Here is an 18,472-nt window from a genome sequence, read left to right as displayed (position 1 = left end):
GAAGCCAGAGAAGCCTTCTGCTTTAGCTGTCATTATGGGGACAAAATTCACAAGCCAGCTCAGACCGTCACAGAAAGCGTTTATTTACCACAGAAGAAACCAGGAGACGCCGGAGCCCATGCCCGGCAGCCTGGGCGGTGTGAGTAATCAGGGACAGGGGACAGCAGGCGGGAACCCCAGGAATCATGTTTGGGCAGTCTCCGACCGGCAGGTCTGCTCGGGCCGGGGGACGCTCTGGCTGGGCTCGCGTGTGTAGCTCAGGGAGGTCAGCTTTGACAAGCAGGCTTCGTCCCGGACAAAGCCAAGGGCAGCCAGAACCAAGGGCAACAGCTGCAGACACCACCTTAAAATGGGAATCAAATTAGGCTCATGACATCAGAAGTGCATTTCACCCTGATCGGAAAACAAGAGGGAAAAGGGAACACTGGGCCCCAGTGGATAGCCTGTCTTTGAGATAAAATGCTTTTAATTTAGTTAAATATTGGCAGGGCCTTCCCCCTTGTTAATAGCAAGCAGCACACAATCTCCAAGCCAGCTTTACAAGCTACTGTTAACTTTGTTATCTGTTATTATTTGGATTTTGAACAAAATTGATGGAGTAGGAACCAGTAGAGGAATCCTGTTTGATCTGGAAATTTTCGGTGGAGAGTCCAAAAGGTCGAAGAACCAAGTTCCCAAGATCTTTTAGTTTACCTGCAATGTAAAAGGGAAAATTCAGATAAATATGGGGAATAAACAGAAGCAGGAAGACCCAACCGATCCTGCCTTACTATCTGACTAGAAAATATAAAGAGCATCCCTCTGCAGTTAAAGAAACCCCTGCTTTTAAAACTGTGAAACCTTTAGTCCCCTCGGCAATGTGGTCACTTCAGTGCTACCCATCCCCACGCCTGTGCTTTTGGAGACGACTGTGAGGGAGCCCTGCTGGTGCCCTCTGGGAAAGCAAAGCTTCCTGTCCAGACTGGCCAGAGCCAACCAAGGACACAAGCCCTGGGATGAGTGATGGCCGGACTGCTGCTCCCGGGGGGTGAAAGTACCCTGCCAGGCCCCAGGGCCTGACGCCGAGGGCAGGGGACCCTCTGAGTGTTCTTGGTGGAAAGCTGCAGCCTCCTACTGAATCTGATCCCACTCGACAGACTGCTACCGAGCCTGGGTTCAGACTCAAGGCAAGCCTGAGCTTCTACACCAAAATCATCATTTCTCGGGAGACGGGGGACTCTTGTTCATGTGACAGCACTGCCCACAACAGTCCAGTCTCCTCTCCCTAGGATCCAGGCTTTACGCATTAATCACAGGTGAGTTCATGTCCATTAGCCAAAACTGAGACACATGGTATAACCAAGGATTTTTATGCCGATTCTACATATATCAGTGCCACAGAGTTTGTATGTCTCAAGCTGGAGTTTTCAGGACTTTTGAGAGATTTACAGAGACTTATGGGGCAAAGGGATAGAATATTTGAAACTAAGAGTGTTTTGGAAAATGTTGGCTGGGATAGGTGAATACACAGTTTTGACCCTTTCTGAACTGTTTTCTTGCACGTCTGTTTCCAATGGAGAGGAGAATGGGGGTCAAAGGGAAAGAAATCCCTAATCGTCGGAGCTACAGGTTCCTTCCTGCCCTCCCACGTGTAGCAGCTTTATCCCTCTGAGGCCTCCCACCTTGAAGAAAAGCCCAGGTAAAGAACTTATAGACACATAACCTTTACATGTCAAGGCATTTTCTAATAATTCATGGAAAGAACTTTTGGTCTCAGTCTAAGATTTAGCTCCCAGAAGCTCACCATATTCTTTTTTTTTTTTTTTTTTTTTTTTAAAGATTTTTTATTTATTTATTTGCGAGAGAGAATGAGATAGAGAGCATGAGAAGGGGGAGGGTCAGAGGGAGAAGCAGACTCCCCGCCGAGCAGGGAGCCCGATGCGGGACTCGATCCCGGGACTCCAGGATCATGACCTGAGCCGAAGGCAGTGGCTTAACCAACTGAGCCACCCAGGCGCCCCAGAAGCTCACCATATTCTGAGGAAGCTCCCAGAACCCAGGCTGACCATTGTCCAGGCAGGCTTCCCAACCCTACTGAACACAGGTGCCGGGCGCAGTCCATCCCTGCACACGGGTGGCGGCCGCCCAGGGAGGGGACACACCAAGCACAGAGAGGAGGCAGCGTCCTCGGGCAAGCGGGAGTGACCCAGAGCCCTGGCAGTCTATCCTGGGGGTGAGGAAGGAGGGCGGGGAAGCCGAATAAAATGTCACTGATGGCACAAGGCTTGGCTCTTCGGAGTGAGCCAAGTGAGACTGAATCTCAAGCGGTCTTCACCTAGCGCTGCCGGAGGGAGCAGCGCCGCCCGCATGAGCCTCTGTTCGAGGGGCCTCTCTTCGAGGGGCCTCTGTTCGAGGGGCGGCTGGGAGTGGCGGCCGAGGCCGGGGCGCCCTGTGCACGGAGGCGGCCCCTACTCTGCTGCACGGCGGGAGCTACCGAGTAAAGGTGGCTCTCGGCCTTTGCGACGCGCTCAGTCTAGCGGCCGAGGGAGGCGTCCCAGGACAGACTGCACGCCGCAGTGCTCGAGGGACCGGGGCTGACGGGGCGCGGCAGGGGCACAGACGGAGAGGGACAGGGAGGGCCTTTGGCAGCTTCTCCCTCTGCCTGACTGGCTGCAGACCCTGCCCGCCCCTCTTCGCTGCACTGACTCTGTGGATGGCACTCGGGAAAACGTGCTTCTCTCACTGCGGGCGGCGCGTCCCCGTCCATGACCCAGCTCGGGAGGGGCGGACCAGGTACTGTGACAGCCAACTGTGGCTCCTCAGTGGCTTTGCTGGAACTTTCTTAGCACTGCGGTGCTGTGTGAGACTTCCGTCTCTCCTCCACGGGCAGCTGACGGCTCTCCGCCCCAGGCCCCCTGCAGGTGCTTCCCCAATCAGTCTCTTGTACTTCGAATCCCGTCCTGGCTTCGGTTTCTCTGACGACCCAACCTACACACGAGGCTATGGGTCTTTGCCCTTCCGTTCTCAGCCTTTTTACCATTCCACAATAGTTTCACTCTCTTGTCTCCAGAACAGAACAGAACAGAACACAGAAAGTTCTGCTTGCTCAATGACACAACTGACCGAAGTGCCCGAGACACCTACTAAAGACACACAGTGAAAAAGTCTCTGCGCCAGGGAAGACCTGAGGTTACTAACGGTCCTAAGTTCTCGTGTGTGGCATCTTGCTGTGTGTGGTGGGGACGCAGGGACCGGAGACGGCCACCGCCCCGGAAGAAGCTGCGATGCAATGGGGAAGACCAGCCCTACACACGGAAGCCGGAGGTGCAGAGGTAAGCGGAGACACAGTGTGCCAGGAGAGGTCGTAGGAGGACTCCGTGCCCGGGGGCAGGGAGGACGGGAGATCCGGCAGAGCTTCTCGGGGAAGCATGTGCACTGGGATCACCCGGCAAGGACAGACAGGACTGCAGCCACCTGAGGCAGAGGGAGTGGGCGTGCAGGCAGACACGGTGTGAATAAATGCATAAGAAGGGCGGGCAAGGGCAGGCGAGGGCAGGCAGTGTGTTCAGTGGGCTCAAAGGCAGGTGGAAGGGCACGTCCCAGCGGGTTCTTATGAGCCAGGCCAGAGGTCTCTGGTTCCTGTGCCACAGGGAAGAATGAATCAGAAGAGGAGACCCTGGAGTGAGTGCAACGTCATGGGAAAGAAGCCATTTATTCCCTGAACAGACATCTGAATGTCTAATGCTGGGTAGAGCAGCTCTGAGGGGCGCCTGGCTGGCTCAGTCGGCAGAGCACGCCACTGGATCTCAGGGTTCTCAGTCCGAGCCCCATGCTGGGTGTAGAGATTACTTAAAAATGAAATCTTAAGGGACGCCCGGATGGCTCAGTCAGTCGGTTAAGCGTCTGACTCTTGATTTCGGCTCAGGTCATGATCTCAGGGTCATGAGATTGAGCCCCACATCAGGCTCCGCCCTCAGTGTGGAGCCTGCTTAAGATTCTCTCTGTCCCTCTCCCTCCGCCCCTCTCCACCTCCTAAAAAAAGTACTACTAATAAAAAAATAAATAAGACCTTAAAAAAAAAAAAAAGCTCTGAAATCAGACTAAGGCCAGTGAGAACATAAGGGAACAGAGCAAAACATTACGGTATAACCAACAAATTTTTGGTTTCTGAAAACTCATCTTTTGTTATGATAACAGCAGAGAAGCATCTTCAGTAGAGGTCATGCTCATAAATACATACACAATCACACTGAGTTTTCCTGCTGCTGTTTAGAGGCGGGTTGGACGCGCAGAGACTAATGCAGCCTCCTGGTCCCTAAGACAGAATCATTTGCCAAATTAGCCTATCTGCCACCTTTTCCACCGGCTGCCAAATTCTACACCTTCCCTATCTGGGCAGCACTCAGTTAGGTTGCCGTATTTCCACTTGCAACAGATCCGGCATCATCGCTCAGCCGGAATGTGTCAGCATGTCCCTAACTTAGGTTCTCCTGCTAGCCTAGACTGCAGGCAAAGAGAAGAGTCCAAAACTGCTTGTGCTCAGGTAAGAATGTTTACTGGACGAGAGAACAACCCTTGTCACTGGATCCAGAACTGATAAATACTAGTTTCTATGCCTCCAAGCAACACTGTATCACAACAACCCAATGGACTCATTATGTGTAACTTCTCTTTGGAGCTACTAACTGTGTCCATTTACCCCGAGGGGAGCCAGGAATGCCATTTGTTTTCACGTCCTTAAGATCCCTGGGGTTTGGGCCCAGTGGGATGCAAGGGAATCCTGACACGGCATTCCCTCTTACGAGGCAGGCGCTAAGCCACAGAAGCGGCCTCTTGCTTTCCTCTGAGGAAAAGGCTTATCAAGAGACAGCACAGAATATGGAAGATAAAATTCACAGCCAAATCAAATGCCTATATGAGCTCTTGGGTGAGCGGAGGCTGAGCTAAGCCTTACCAAGAACTGTCAAAGAAGCGGGAGTGATTCTCCTGAGAGGAGCTGAAGGAGTGACAACCAGGAAATGAGGCAGAAAGTAGGGCAGTGAGAATCTATACACTGATACTCCCTGAGGGAATAACCGCAGCAAGGAAGTGGTTCAGAGGCACTCATGTGGCCGGAGTACAAAACACTGCATGTATAGTCTCTAACGAGTATTAGGCAGGGTCGCATGAAGAGAAATATGAAAAAAAAACAAAAACAATCCTGGATTTCCAGGGTATCCACATGTATGGCTTCAGCAGTTTTAAGAGTCAGTGACAATGTCAAGACTTTCTTGTGACCTTGGGTAAGGGAGCTGATTCTAGAACCCTGTACTATGCACAGCAGAGAAGCATGTAATGCACAGGGAGAGGCAAAAGAATATGTTCAATCTTTGCCAAGATAATGAATGAATTATTCCTAAGCTCCCTTCTATAGTTCTTGATCATGGCATCAGAGAAGATGGTTTTCTTAAATCAGTTCACAAATGTGCGCTCATGAGGTTGCTAGTGGTCAGGAATGAACACTGGAGAAACTTCAGGAATCAGGAGAGCAGAAATACGTTCCAAGAAGGTGTAAGGAGGTGATGGTAAGAGGGGAAGACCTGGGCCGGATGGTGAACAAGGCCCAGGTGTGTGCTGGAGCAGCCGGGCAGGAAGCAGTGCAGGTGTCCGGGAGAGGAAAGTATTACTGGGCTATGCCCAGTCCCCCCGGTCTCTGGTTCCTTTTGGGGAGTCAGAGAGTTTCAAGGGGTGGCTCTAGGTTTTCCAGGTCAGGACAGGAACCTGGGAGCTCTTGGTTAAGGTAAGAAGAGCAGCATCTCATGGAACGGTTAGAACACAAGCTCCACCTGCTACTGGGATATAACCCCACCCGAGGACCTGGGTGGTAGCCCCTACCCACTTGGTAAATGGTGACAACCTACAGTGAGCTGACTCGATTTCTCCAGTGACAGCTTGTCCAAATAAACACCAGAAATGCAACATGGCAAGGAATGGCTGGCCATAGAGAGCGGTCTGAGATCTCAAGTCTAGTGCATTCTGAAATGTCTGCTTTTTCTTTTTTCTCTGCTGCAGCTACAGCACAAGGACGGAAAGGCAAAACTCAGTGACATGCTGCTTCTGCTCAGGAGGAACTTCTCAGAGCAGAGTGGCTGACCACTCCTGGCCGCATCCCTGCAATGCACCCTCCATCCCCCCTTCTAGGTCCTCTCCTGAGCTGCCTCCACACGGCCCCCATGCAGCAGTCACACACCCACACAGCGCTGGATAAATGCGAGTGTGCACCAGAAACACCTAGAGGGGTTGTCGGAACTCAGAGCACTGCGCTCCACCCCGACCTCTGATTTAGTAGGATGGGCGTGGAGTCTGAAAACGTGCATTTTGAACGAGTTCTCATGTGAAGCTGGTCTGAGCAATGCATTCTGCGAACCAGCCCCAAAAGATAATTTGCTTTTGTAGCTGGCCAGTGGAATCTTGGTCAGGAGCCTGATATTGAAAACTAATTGTGGACAGCTGTCTCTAGTGATTGGCGGGACAGGCTGCCCCGGGCGGAGTGTCTCTCTTACATGATGTGAAAATAGCCCACGTTACTTTTTGGAGAAAGCAAACAACTTTATCTTCCACCTCACAGTTCAATTCAACAAGATGACAAGAGATCAAGGAAGAACTACAAACACACATGTACAGATTCTTAGCAATTCTACTTGTTTGAGATTTCATGGCTGGGCCAGGATATAGGACAACACAATTTACAAATGATGATGACAAAAGTCTTCATCCCATTCTTTTCTATTTGCAACCAAGGCTTATTCAGAGATCTATTAGTATCATCATCTGGCCTCTAAGTACACAGCCCTCGCGCTCACCTCACTGCCAGGATGAGGCTCACCTCATCGCGCACTGTGTATAGAACCGACCCCAGGAAGGCACTCGTCCGGCTCCCCTCTAAGGTTAAACAGCCATGCTGCCCGAGATGCTCCTGAATGCAGAGCAATACACTAAACATCGGCCCTCAGTGTCCTCCAGCTGAGCAGAGGAGCTTCAGGGATTCTGAAAATGTCTCATCAGTTTTACCTTTGAAACTGTTTTTACTGTTTACCTATGTGGACAAAAATTTAATGTGAAATCAAAACCAGAAATAAATTAGATACAGATACTCATAAGGCTGTGCGTACCATCTAAATCCGATTTCAAATTTTTATGTTCCTCAAACTTGCCTGGTTATTCTGATTATAATAAATGCTATATATTTGAACTGATACAAATAAAATACCACTCTTTGTTTTCTATGTTGTGGTTTCATGTAAAATTTTTTTTCTTGCCTTTTTTACTAGCTGTTCTAATTTGGTGTAATCACGTAAGATTTTTTTAAAAAGTTCTCTGGGGCGCTTGGGTGGCTCATTTGGTTAAGCGTCTGCTTTCAGCTTGGGTCGTGATCCCGGGGCCCTGGGATTGAGCCCCGCCATCGGGCTCCCTGCTCAGTGGGGAGCCTGCTTCTCCCTCTCCTTCCTGCTCCTGCCCTCTCTTGCTATCTGTCAGTCTCTCTCTCCAATAAATAAATAAAATCTTAAAAAATAAAAAAATAAAAAGTTCTCCTATTTAAAAAAAAAGTGAAAAATCACTAGATTTGAGCAAAGCCAAATAAATAGGGCATTGGTCACTAACTAGTACTACCAGTCCCTTAAAAAAGCTCTCAGCCTCCTGGGGTGCTCTGTCCAGCACCACTGACCATACCCTAAGTCCTTTTAAACCTTAAATTTCCTGGCTTATTATGGCCATGAGGCTAAGCTTCCCAGAGAAAAGGACAAAAGGAAACACACCAGTTGCTGACCACTTTCCTCAAATCTGAAGCCAACATGCTTATTCTCTGTGATTAGCAAGGACTGCAGCACTATGACTGATGGCCACTCTGGGTCTCCACGCTTGTTCTAATGATATTTCTAAATGATAGGCTAGAAAGGGAGGAGCAAGTATGTTTAGTATGTTCTACCCCCTTCATTATTCCAGTTGGGATTTTTTTTTCCCATGGAGGCAACTACAGGGCTCCTCTAACAAAAAGGACGTCAACTTACTTGACTTGAAAAAGCAAGTCAAAGATTGTTGAACAAACCTAAATAAAAGCTCACCTTGTTAAATAATTACCTAACTTCGTAAATGCCAATGACAAATGGTGTTGAACAGTTTTTCAAATCTTTAACTGCTGGTATTTCAGCAGAAGCCAAGTATCTCCAGGGAAACCAGCACTAAAAATCGTGCAGTCCGCTGCAAAAAGCTTGCTCAGAACATTTAAGGGGTGGCACTGTTTTGCAGAGTGAGTAGCCTCCAAGGATCTCACAGCACATGAAGCACAGTTATGTCATCTGTAACAGGGAGGGAAGAACTCCAGAAAGCTTTTGTGGGGCTGAGATTCCATATAGAGAGTGGTTTCTCCCTTTTAGGCTCTCTGATGGTGGGGAACACCTAGAAGCAATATCTTACTCGTGATCTTTATACTTAGGAAGAAGATAAAGGAGTCTAGCCCTTCATACTGTTTCTGTGTAACAACAAACTGACATAATATTTACCAAACAACTTAAACTGTTTAAGTCTGATGAGAGGAGAATTCATTACAGAAGCAACCGAGAACGAATTCAACTTGAGTATTTCAAACGAGGAGGCCAATATAAGTAAAACCCAAAGCCCTGGAGACAGAAACTTCAGCTCATGAGAAGTTAGAGTGACTGAGGCAGCCAGGCAAGGAGAAATGAAGTTTTGATTCCATCTGGAATTGACAATGGCTGCAAGATTCAGTTTATATCCATCCCTTTAGGGTTTCATATTGGCTCAAAAAAGTGGACCCAGAGCACAACGCCTAAGGGTCTTCTCCAAGTCCACCATGGCCAGCCCGACATCATCTCTTTCAGCATGAAATACAGCTCAGCTAAGTACACATACTATGTTTTTTCTAAAACAAAAGTCATTGTTAGAATAGGTGGAAAATGCTCTTTTCCCTCTTCTTTGAAGAAAGAGCACCTCCAAAATAATTTTTCTGCTCAAACATGGTGTCAAATTTAAATATGTAAAGTAGGGAAAGAGTGTCTTTTGGAAAAACTGGGGAAGGCTCCAGAAGTCTCCCCAACTCTAAAAACAGTTCTCAGCAGGGGCCAGAGGGTTGTGGACTGTTCAAATTTTTTTTTTTTTAAAGATTTAAAGATTTTATTTATTTGTTTGACAGAGAGAGACACAGCGAGAGAGGGAACACAAGCAGGGGGAGTGGGAGAGAGAGAAGCAGGCTTCCTGCGGAGCAGGGAGCCCGATGTGGGGCTCGATCCCAGGACCCTGGAATCATGACCTGAGCCGAAGGCAGACGCTTAACGACTGAGCTACCCAGGCGCCCCATGGATGGCTTCTTCTCAGTCAGCTCTGCTAGCAGAGTGATCCTTTGGAAAATATGTTCAAATGGCCAAACTCAATTTATTTTAAGATTTTTTCCTTTAGGCCCATGTGATTGCAATATGTTAAATTCAATTCACATGGTGGATTCAGAAAATACTCATGAAGGAAGAATACAAAACAGACCTTGAGCAGGGAAGTATCAGTCAGGTTATGAGCAGAATATACTGGGCAGGTGTCTGTCCAAGAACCTTTACTCCCCTTAGTCAAGCAGACTATTCATGGGGGGCTTCTCTGATTCCAACTATAACGTGCTTTGGCAGGTACGAGAACTAAACCGTTAGTCCATCCTCCCTGAGCTCCACTCAGTCTTCTGTCCCCTCACTATTTACTCCTAATTGCTGCCTTCTTGTGTCTTCTCAAACACTAATGGGACTCTCAAGGCCATTTTCAAAACAAACATTCCCTTGGTTCTGACACGGTTTTGACTTGCAGTAGCTGTATTCTAATGAAATTAAAAACTTAAGTTGTTTATTCAATGAAGAAACTCAACTGTTTTCATGTAATTCATGATCTGAAATAGAGGTTAGTGGGATCCCAGGTTGAATCATGTTTGCATTCTTGAAGGCAGGAAAATTTCTCAGGAAAAACAAAATAGAAGTTTAGTTTTTCAAAAGCTGACATCCTCTCTAAGCCACTCCAACCCTTCTGGAGTCAAAGACAGCTCAGACCTTGCTATGGCTCATACAACAAACGATGGGCCCCAAAGCTATTTCTAACTGTTGTGTTCTCCTCCAGCAAATCCCAAATCCTGCTGCCCCTCACCCCCGCCTCCTAGCTACTAGGGTCATGGGAAAGTAAGGGAAGCAAACTTACCTAACATCTCTGCCTTTAGCCTTTCATTACGTTCTTCAATCTGTTTAGGTAATCTCTGAGGGGAAAAGAGGAGAAACAAGGGCTGGTGAAAAATCTTTTGGCTTTATTTTGAATTTGAGAAACAAGCTTCACGTGAGTCAGATTGGATGATGTACATATATAAGATCCTATTAAATACAGAAAAAAACAAGTATTTGTGGGTGAGCTACACAAATAGGGGTTTTGTTTGGTTCACTGCTCTATTCCCAGTTCTTGGCACAGTGGCCCAGGGAGGACCTCAATAAAAATTTGGTAAATACACAGACAAAAAAATTTCTGAAAGAATACACTCCAGATGTTTACATTGGTATATTTAGGTGGTGGGATTATGGGTTATATATTTTTAATTTTTTGGCTGACTTGTATTTTTTAACTTGAAGTCCTTTCTTAGTATAATCTAAGTTGTTGAGAAGGGGTCAGATCAATATTGGATGTCCCTAAATGAATCACCTACTCAGGGTTTTTCAGTCTTGGCACTACTGATATTCTGGACTAGGTAATTCTTTGTTGTGAGGGCTGTCTTATGCATTGTAGGAGGTTTAGAGCATTCTTGGCCCCTAGATGCCAAGAGGACCATTCCAGTCATGCCAATCAAGGTGTCTCCAGACACTGCCAAATGTCCCTGGAAACCAAATCATCCCACTTGAAAACCAATGATCTAGATTAGAGGCTTTATTGTATAGCTGCTTTTAGCTCTGTAATTGGCCCTAAGTACTCTGCAATTTTAGTAACCCAGTTATAATAATTCAAAATAAAACAAATTCATTATGCATATAACAACTGACATAAAAGGCTCCCTTTTACAGAAGGTTTAAAACCAATGTGACAAGAATAAAGGCTACCAAGAGTTTGGCTAAGATTTTAAGAACTCTATTCCCTTTCCTTGTGTCAAATTTAAGTCAATCCTACCACCATTCAGAGATGTTAAAAGTCAGATAAAGGATTAAAACCAATTTCAAACTGCTGATGTCTTTTAATGATCCAAACCAGTCTATCTCCCATTATTCCCCTTCTGGATAAATAAAAGATCAGTTGTTATTGAAGGAAGAGAGTACAAGCAGGAGGGGCAGAGACGGAGAGAGAATCTTTTTTTTCTTTTTAAGATTTTATTTATTTATTTAAGACAGAAAGAGAGAGAGAGAGAGAGACTGAGAGCAAGCATGAGCAGGGGGGAGGGGCAGAAGCAGGCTCCCCGCTGAGCAGGGAGCCCGACATGGGGCTCGATCCCAGGACTCCAAGGTCATGACCTGGGCCGAAAGCAGCTGCTTAACCGACTGAGCCACCCAGGCCAGAGAGAGAATCTTAAGCAGACTCCCTGAGGAACCCAACGTGGGGCCTGATCTCGAGACCCTGAGATCATGACCCCAACTGAAACCAAGAGTCGGATGCTCAACTAACTGCACCATCCAAGTGCCCCTGGAGTTATTTTTAAGGGGAAAAAAAAACAGTAACATTTAGCTAATTGACAACTGACACAAAAATATTATGTTTATTAGAACCAAGAGGATCTGTAGGTGCCATAGACAAGAGTAAGAGTAATTTTAAGAAAGATAAGAAGGCTAATCTGGAATATATTTAATTGGAAGTATGCTGGCCATATGATAGTAAATAGAAACTTGGTGACTGAAAAGGATGGGCAGAAAACCAGAAGTTTATTACCTCTAATACTCAGACTCATTTTGGACTAAACTGTACAAGATTTCCATAGTCTAATAATGAAACTGAGTTCTCATTAATCCTACAGATTAAAGGTTTACATAGTTAACACTTAAAGAATGGAGATTAAATGGTACATGGTCACAGAGGGTCTGTGACCACCACTTCAAAGTTAGATCTCGCATATATTTTGATAAGCCCTTAAAAATATACAAATGGAAGGTAGTCGGGTCCCAGAGGATTATCTAAGATTCAATGAGTAGCAACACAGGGAACAGAACAAAAAATATTTTTTAAAAATTAGGTTTACCATGCAAGCTTCTCTTGCTTGATGTACGGATGGATCTTTTTCTAAAATGGATTTATAGTCCTCCAGGGCTTCATCTAGCTTGTCCGTTTTCTCGTACAACTCCGCTCTCCTCAGTATTGCCCTGATATAGCAGGGGTTTAACTGAATTGCTGTAAAAAGAGAAGAAATCATTGTTACTATGAAGAAAAAGGGCCTGCCTGTGCCCAGCTGTATTGTGTTTCTTTATTAACCACCCGCCAAGGGTCTAAAAGGAAGAGTCATTTGTCAAAGACTGCACCTGGCACTGCCACACTTTCTCCGTAAAGGGCAAGACAACACATAACTTCCGCTTTGCAGGACAGACCATCTCCGTCACAACTACTCATCCCTGCTACTGTAGCACAAAAGAAACCACAGACCATGTAGAAGAAAATAAAGATGCTGTCCTCCAAGAAACCTTTGTTTATGGACACTGAACTTTGAATTTCATACAATTTTCCTATGTCACAAAATATTTCTTTTTTTTTTTTTTTTAAGATTTTATTTATTTATTTATAGGACAGAGAGAGACACAGTGAGAGAGGGAACACAAGCAGGGGGAGTGGGAGAGGGAGAAGCCGGCTTCCCGCCGAGCAGGGAGCCCGATGTGGGGCTCGATCCCAGGACCCTGGGATCATGACCTGAGCCAAAGGCAGACGCTTAACGACTGAGCCACCCAGGCGCCCCATATTTCTTTTTTGATTTCCAACCATTTAAAAATGTAAAACCATTCTCAGCTCGGGGGCTGTACACAAGCAGGTGGCAGGATGAGTTTGGCTTGGTGGCTGTAGTGTACGAAACCCAGGTCTACACCCAAAGTTCTGTTTTCACATACTTGCCCTTTGTCTAGTTCGGAACAGGCCAGAACACAGAGCCCTCATGCACAGTCCAAAAGTGAGAGAATTTGAAGGTACAAATTAAAGAATTGAGGGAAAATAGTTTGGTGGCAGACTCTGCTATCATTCTCTTTTTTCTAGGCCTCAACACCCGAGGTTATGCCTTGACTACTGAGGTTACATTTTTAGCTAAACCCTCACTGTTCCTTCAGACTTCTGTTCCAACACCTTTAGGTCACCGATGCATAATATCCTTTCCTTTATCCAGCAATAACTGCCCTTCTAAAAATCCTTTGCCCATGTTTTGGATCAACTATACTGCATTTCTCCTATTCTTTTGAGTTGTTTCTTTTTCTGTTAGAAAGCAAGGTCATGGCTCCATAACTTTTTTTCTTCAAGTAATATATTATTCATTCATGTTTTCAGTAACTGTTTCTTTAGTACCTAATATCTGTACCTCATGCAGTGTATCTCTGGAGTATAGTGGTAAACAAGACAGACAAAGTCCTCCTTCTCACAAAGCTTTAAGCTATTCTAGTAGGCAAGAGGAGACAGCATACAGGCATATAATTTCAGACAGTTGCAGAGCTATATAGAAAAATGAAACAAGGTAAGTAAATGCAAGTGAAAGGGGAAATAAGGTAACTTCAGACAGCAGTCGAAGACTATGAAAAGGGAATATCTGAGGGAGGCCAGCCATTTGAAAGGAGAAGTGTACCAGGAAGAGGGACCAACAAGAGTAAAGGCTCCAAAACAATAACAACCTTGGCATATTAGTGACTGGGCTCGGGGATGGGGAACGGGTCAGGCTGAAGATATGGGCAAGGACCAGAGCGTGGAGGCCTTGCTGGCCAGGGAAAGGAGCGTACACTTTTTCCTAAGTGTGACGAGAAGGCACGGGAACGGCTGCCAGCAGACTAAAGACATCATCTGATTTAGAGCTTTAAAGGACTCCTCGGGCCGCAGTGTGGAGGGCAAGAATGAAAGCAGTGAGGTGGCTGGCAGCCTACTGCAGTGGTCCGGATGACAGAGACTGCTGGCTAAGCTGGTTGTTGTGGAGAGGGAGAGAAAAGGCCACATTAAATATATGTCTTTGAACTAGAGCCCAGAGGACTTGCTAATTAACTATGTGGAATGAAAGAAACAGAATAAGCAAGTGAATGGATGGTAATGCATTTATAAGAATGAAAAAACCATGTCCCGCATCGGGCTCCCTGCTCGGCAGGGAGTCTGCTTCTCCCTCTGACCCTCCCCCCTCTCATGTGCTCTCTCTCATTCTCTCTCAAATAAATAAATAAAAAATCTTTAAAAAAAAAAAAAAAAAAAAAAAAGAATCATTATAAAAAAAAAAAAAAAAAAAAAAAAAGAAAAAACCGAACTGCAAGTTGTTTGTGGGTATGTGGGTGAGGGGACTGGGGAGGCCCCAGTCTGTTCTGGGCACCTTAAATCTTCAATGCTTACCAGACATCCAAGAATCTTGAGATGTCAAGTTTGCAATGGGATACAGGGGGTCCAGACAACAGGAAAGAGCTGAAGATATAAACTGTAGATGGCATTTAACATTTCAGAACTGGATGAGATCATACAAGGAAAATTTATAGAGGGAAAAAAAGAAGAGGGCTCTATGTGGGACTAAGATCTAGCGACTTTAAAAATGTCAAGGCTGACATAGAAGCCAGCAAAACAGAGTAAGGAATAGCCAATGAAACAAGAAAAAAAATGAGGAATGATACACTGTATTAAATGCTTTGGGGAGATGAGTAAAGAGAGGATAGAGAAGCCACTATTGAGTTGAGCAAGATGAAGTGGTGGGTGATGTTTACAAGATGAGTTTCCAGTGGCACGGAAAAGAAGCCTAGTGGATGTGGAATGAGGAGAGAATGGGAGAAGACAAAGTAGACACAGCAAGTATAGATTACTGTTGTGATGAAGAGGATCAGAGAAATGGTACAGTAGTTTTGGGGGGGGGAGGATACTGGTTCAGGAGAAGGTTTTCTGAAGGAACCCAAATCCTTAACATTTCAACTTTACATGCAGTCAACCTCCCCTTAGTCTGGTACATCGTATTCTCTTAAAATATCCCCAACTGCAATATCATAATATCCATAGGAAAAGTTCTCCAGTGACTTCTATTACATCTTTTAAAAAACTCAACCCCTAATTTACATTTTCACCCAGATACTGCCTCCTTTTCAACTAGTGGATAATTTCTAACAATGCAAATATATATTGAAGAGAAAGAACTTGTCCCAAGATCACTTTATAAAAACCTCTAAAATCAACATAGCATCCTAAACATGTGATTTTCTTTCCCAATCCATATGAAGAGAATGAACTTTAACTTTATGCCAAAGCTGAAGAGTCTAAGGTGAGTGGTATTAAATATTATTCCATTAAATATTATTCCATGGAGTGCTAACGAGCTCCAATATGACCTCAGGAAGATGCTGTTAAGTCCTCTGAAGGTTTGTGAACTGTGTCTGGAGGACTGGAGTGAGGGGGGAAGGGACCTTAATACAAATAAACCATACTACTGTCAATGATTTTGCCTGTGGGTACAAGGTACGCAGCCCATAATGACTATGTATAAGCACATGAGTATTGGTTTAAGCAAATCCCAAAAGCAACCTCGAAAACACTTTCCTCCACTTCCTCTCATTTTCTGGGCAAGGCTCCTACACTTGGGGGTACAGCTGGAAATGAACTATGTTGCCTAGTGTATGCCTTGGTAATCAGGCTTACAAGGCATTTTCTCATGATTTGGTTACAGAAAAAGAGGTCTGAACATCAGTAACTTGTTCCTAATTTAAACTCGAGCCTAATTTAAACTTGAGCCACACGTCTCACATAAATTAAGGTTAAACACCTTCCTCCAAACAAAATAGCACATTCAGAATTACTTCCAGCCCAACATATAATAGATCAAAAGTACTTTGCTAGATTCAAAGGTACTAACAGTTTCATTCAGATACCAAGAAATACCAACTATAAAGAAAGCAAGCCAACAGAGGTGATTAATTAATGTAAAGAAAAAAAAAAAAGGAGAGGAATTCATGCTGAGCAGGAGTAGGACCAGATAACATACAAGGTTCTTTTTAACTCTTCAATTCTGGGAAAATATTATCCAAAGATGGAAGAGTAGTAGGATGCAAGGAAAAGTGATTATGTGTGTTCTCCAAAACCAAGCTGGGCAGAAAGGCAAGACAATGATCTGGCCTATCAGGAAATCTCTGGATAAAAACCAAAACCAAGCAACCAACCAACCAAAACCCCAAAAGAGATCCTATGGCTGGGAGCGTCTCTCTAAGTTGGTGGGATGAAAAGACCATAATGGAACTCAGGTATCAGAGAGCAAAGTCTCGGTTCATTGTGTGGAACCTGAAAAGGGAATTAAAATGATGACAAGTGGGTCTGGAAGAATTACTGCACATGAAGAGAGTACCAATTCCCTAACAGAAGCTGCCCCTCCCCACGGCTACACCCCCCCCCCCCAAACACATGGATCCAGATGCCCTAGCAGCACCTAAGATCTTCAATTTCAATCCCCAAGGAAAGTAATTTAGACACTACAGGAAGCAAATTCTGTTCCACGAGTTTCTGTTGCCAAGGCAGCTTTGAATTTTTCTTCACATATTTACTAATACAGGATAAACTGAGAGAACTATCCATTCAAACGCATGTTTATGTGACGATGACTACTACACAGCACCTCTAAGAAGGCTGAACTATAAAACTTCTTCTTTAAAAGTCCCAGAGTAAGGGTATACACATATACAAGTACGGCTGACCCTTGAACAATGCGAGGGGGAGGGGGTGTTAGGGGCGCTGACCCCCAACCCCCACGCAGCCAAAAATCCACATATACCTTTTGACTCCCCCAAAACTTGATTACTAATAGCCTACTGTTGACCTGAAGCCTTACCAGTAACAGAGAGTTGATTAACACGTACTATGTATGTTCTGTGTATTATATACTGTATTCTTACAGTAATGGAAACTAGAGAAAAGAAAATGTTATTAAGAAAATCATAAGATTTTCTTAAAATATCCCCAACTGTATCCCCACACATTGAGGGTTCTTTGTTGTATTTATTCAGAAAAAAAAAAAAAAATCCATGTATAAGTAGATCCATGCAGTTCAAACCCGTGTTGTTCAAGGGTCAACTACATACATCTATTTGTCCAGCTGAGGTAATGCTCTTGTATGTTAACATATAATAAGACTAAAAAGTTGTACCTTTGTTGCAGTCACTGATGGCCATCTCTTTCTTGTCCTAAAAGGAAACATAACATTAATATGTGTCACCCTAGTTCAATCTTAATGGCCCAAAGGCTCAATGACATAAGTTGATCATTAATAACTGCTTATGGAGATGCACAATTGCTCTTTAAAGAAGTCACATGAAAACATGCATGTTACTTCCAAGCTAAAATTCAAAGTATGGTGACAGCTCTGATGTGAAAGCCTCCTAGAAACAAATTATTCAAGGAGTTTCTTCCTAACATCTTTAAAGACTATTGCAATTGACCTATTATATTTCCAAGGCACTTCACCATTAGAATGCTGATACTGAGGGGCGCCTCGGTGGCTCAGTCGTTAAATGTCTGCCTTCGGCTCAGGTCATAATCCCAGGGTCCTGGGATCGAGCCCCGCATCGGGCTCCCTACTTGGCGGGAAGCCTGCTTCTCCCTCTCCCACTCCCCCTGCTGTGTTCCTGCTCTATCTCTCTGTCAAATAAATAAACTCTTCGAAAAGAAAAAAAAAAGAACACTGATACTGAGAGAAAGTTATGATCAATAAGCAGGGCAAATGACTGAATATGAGTAACTGTTCATAACTCTTCTCCTTGGCTAGCTGTTATATTATCACACCCAAAGTGGTATCTTCTAGAAAGTATACAGATGGTCCATCATAGACACACAGTGTGGTTTGTCATTAGTTTCCGTTACAAATCTTTTTTTTTTTTTTTAAGATTTTATTTATTTAGTTGACAGAGAAAGAGAGAGAGCAAGCAGGGGCAGGAGCAGAGGAAGAGGGAGATAATCTCCAACAGACTCTGAGCTCAGCTCTGAGCCCAAGGCAGGGCTCAATCCCAGGACCCTGAAATTATGACCTGAGCTGAAACCAAGAGATGGATGCTTAAATGACTGAAGCACCTAGGCGCTCCTTGGTTATAAATCTTACTTTATCCATTGATAAAACAAAAATAGAAAACAATTCATGAAATAAGATATCTAATTTACCTTGCTCAATCTAGAAGCACGGCACAGGGAGGAGAACACTGGATGTCTAAAGAACTAGATTGTAATTCCAGCTCTGACACTAACTTGCTATTTGGCCCCTCAAGCTCTAAAATGTCTATTTTCCCCAAATTAGAAGTTTTCTACAATATTACAGAAATGTTAATTC

General features: G+C 44.8%; 1 protein-coding gene and 1 long non-coding RNA gene across 5 annotated transcripts in view; one reads left to right on the top strand and one right to left on the bottom strand.

The window, feature by feature from the left end:
* Window positions 1–62: 62 nt before the first annotated feature.
* The window catches only part of TTC1 (tetratricopeptide repeat domain 1), a 46,816-nt gene continuing 28,406 nt past the window's right edge, over window positions 63–18,472 (bottom strand). For all 4 annotated transcript variants that reach the window (XM_078066812.1, XM_078066811.1, XM_036103641.2 and 1 more), the window contains exons 5-8: window positions 17,300–17,336; window positions 12,209–12,357; window positions 10,204–10,258; window positions 63–693 (exon numbers count right to left, since the gene is read on the bottom strand). In XM_078066812.1, coding sequence (XP_077922938.1) covers window positions 560–693; window positions 10,204–10,258; window positions 12,209–12,357; window positions 17,300–17,336 — 375 coding nt within the window. In that variant the 3' untranslated portion in view covers window positions 63–559. The remainder of the gene's footprint in view (window positions 694–10,203; window positions 10,259–12,208; window positions 12,358–17,299; window positions 17,337–18,472) is intronic.
* LOC118542975 (uncharacterized) lies at window positions 1,494–7,241 on the top strand. Its single transcript, XR_004920861.2, has 3 exons — window positions 1,494–1,678; window positions 3,050–3,311; window positions 6,031–7,241. It is a non-coding gene; the product is annotated as an uncharacterized LOC118542975 (long non-coding RNA).

Source organism: Halichoerus grypus, chromosome 2 (genome assembly GCF_964656455.1).
Source record: "Halichoerus grypus chromosome 2, mHalGry1.hap1.1, whole genome shotgun sequence".
NCBI classification, from domain to species: Eukaryota; Metazoa; Chordata; class Mammalia; order Carnivora; family Phocidae; genus Halichoerus; species Halichoerus grypus.
The sequence above is the reverse complement of the archived record's forward strand: the minus strand, read 5'-3'. Positions and strand labels throughout refer to the sequence as shown.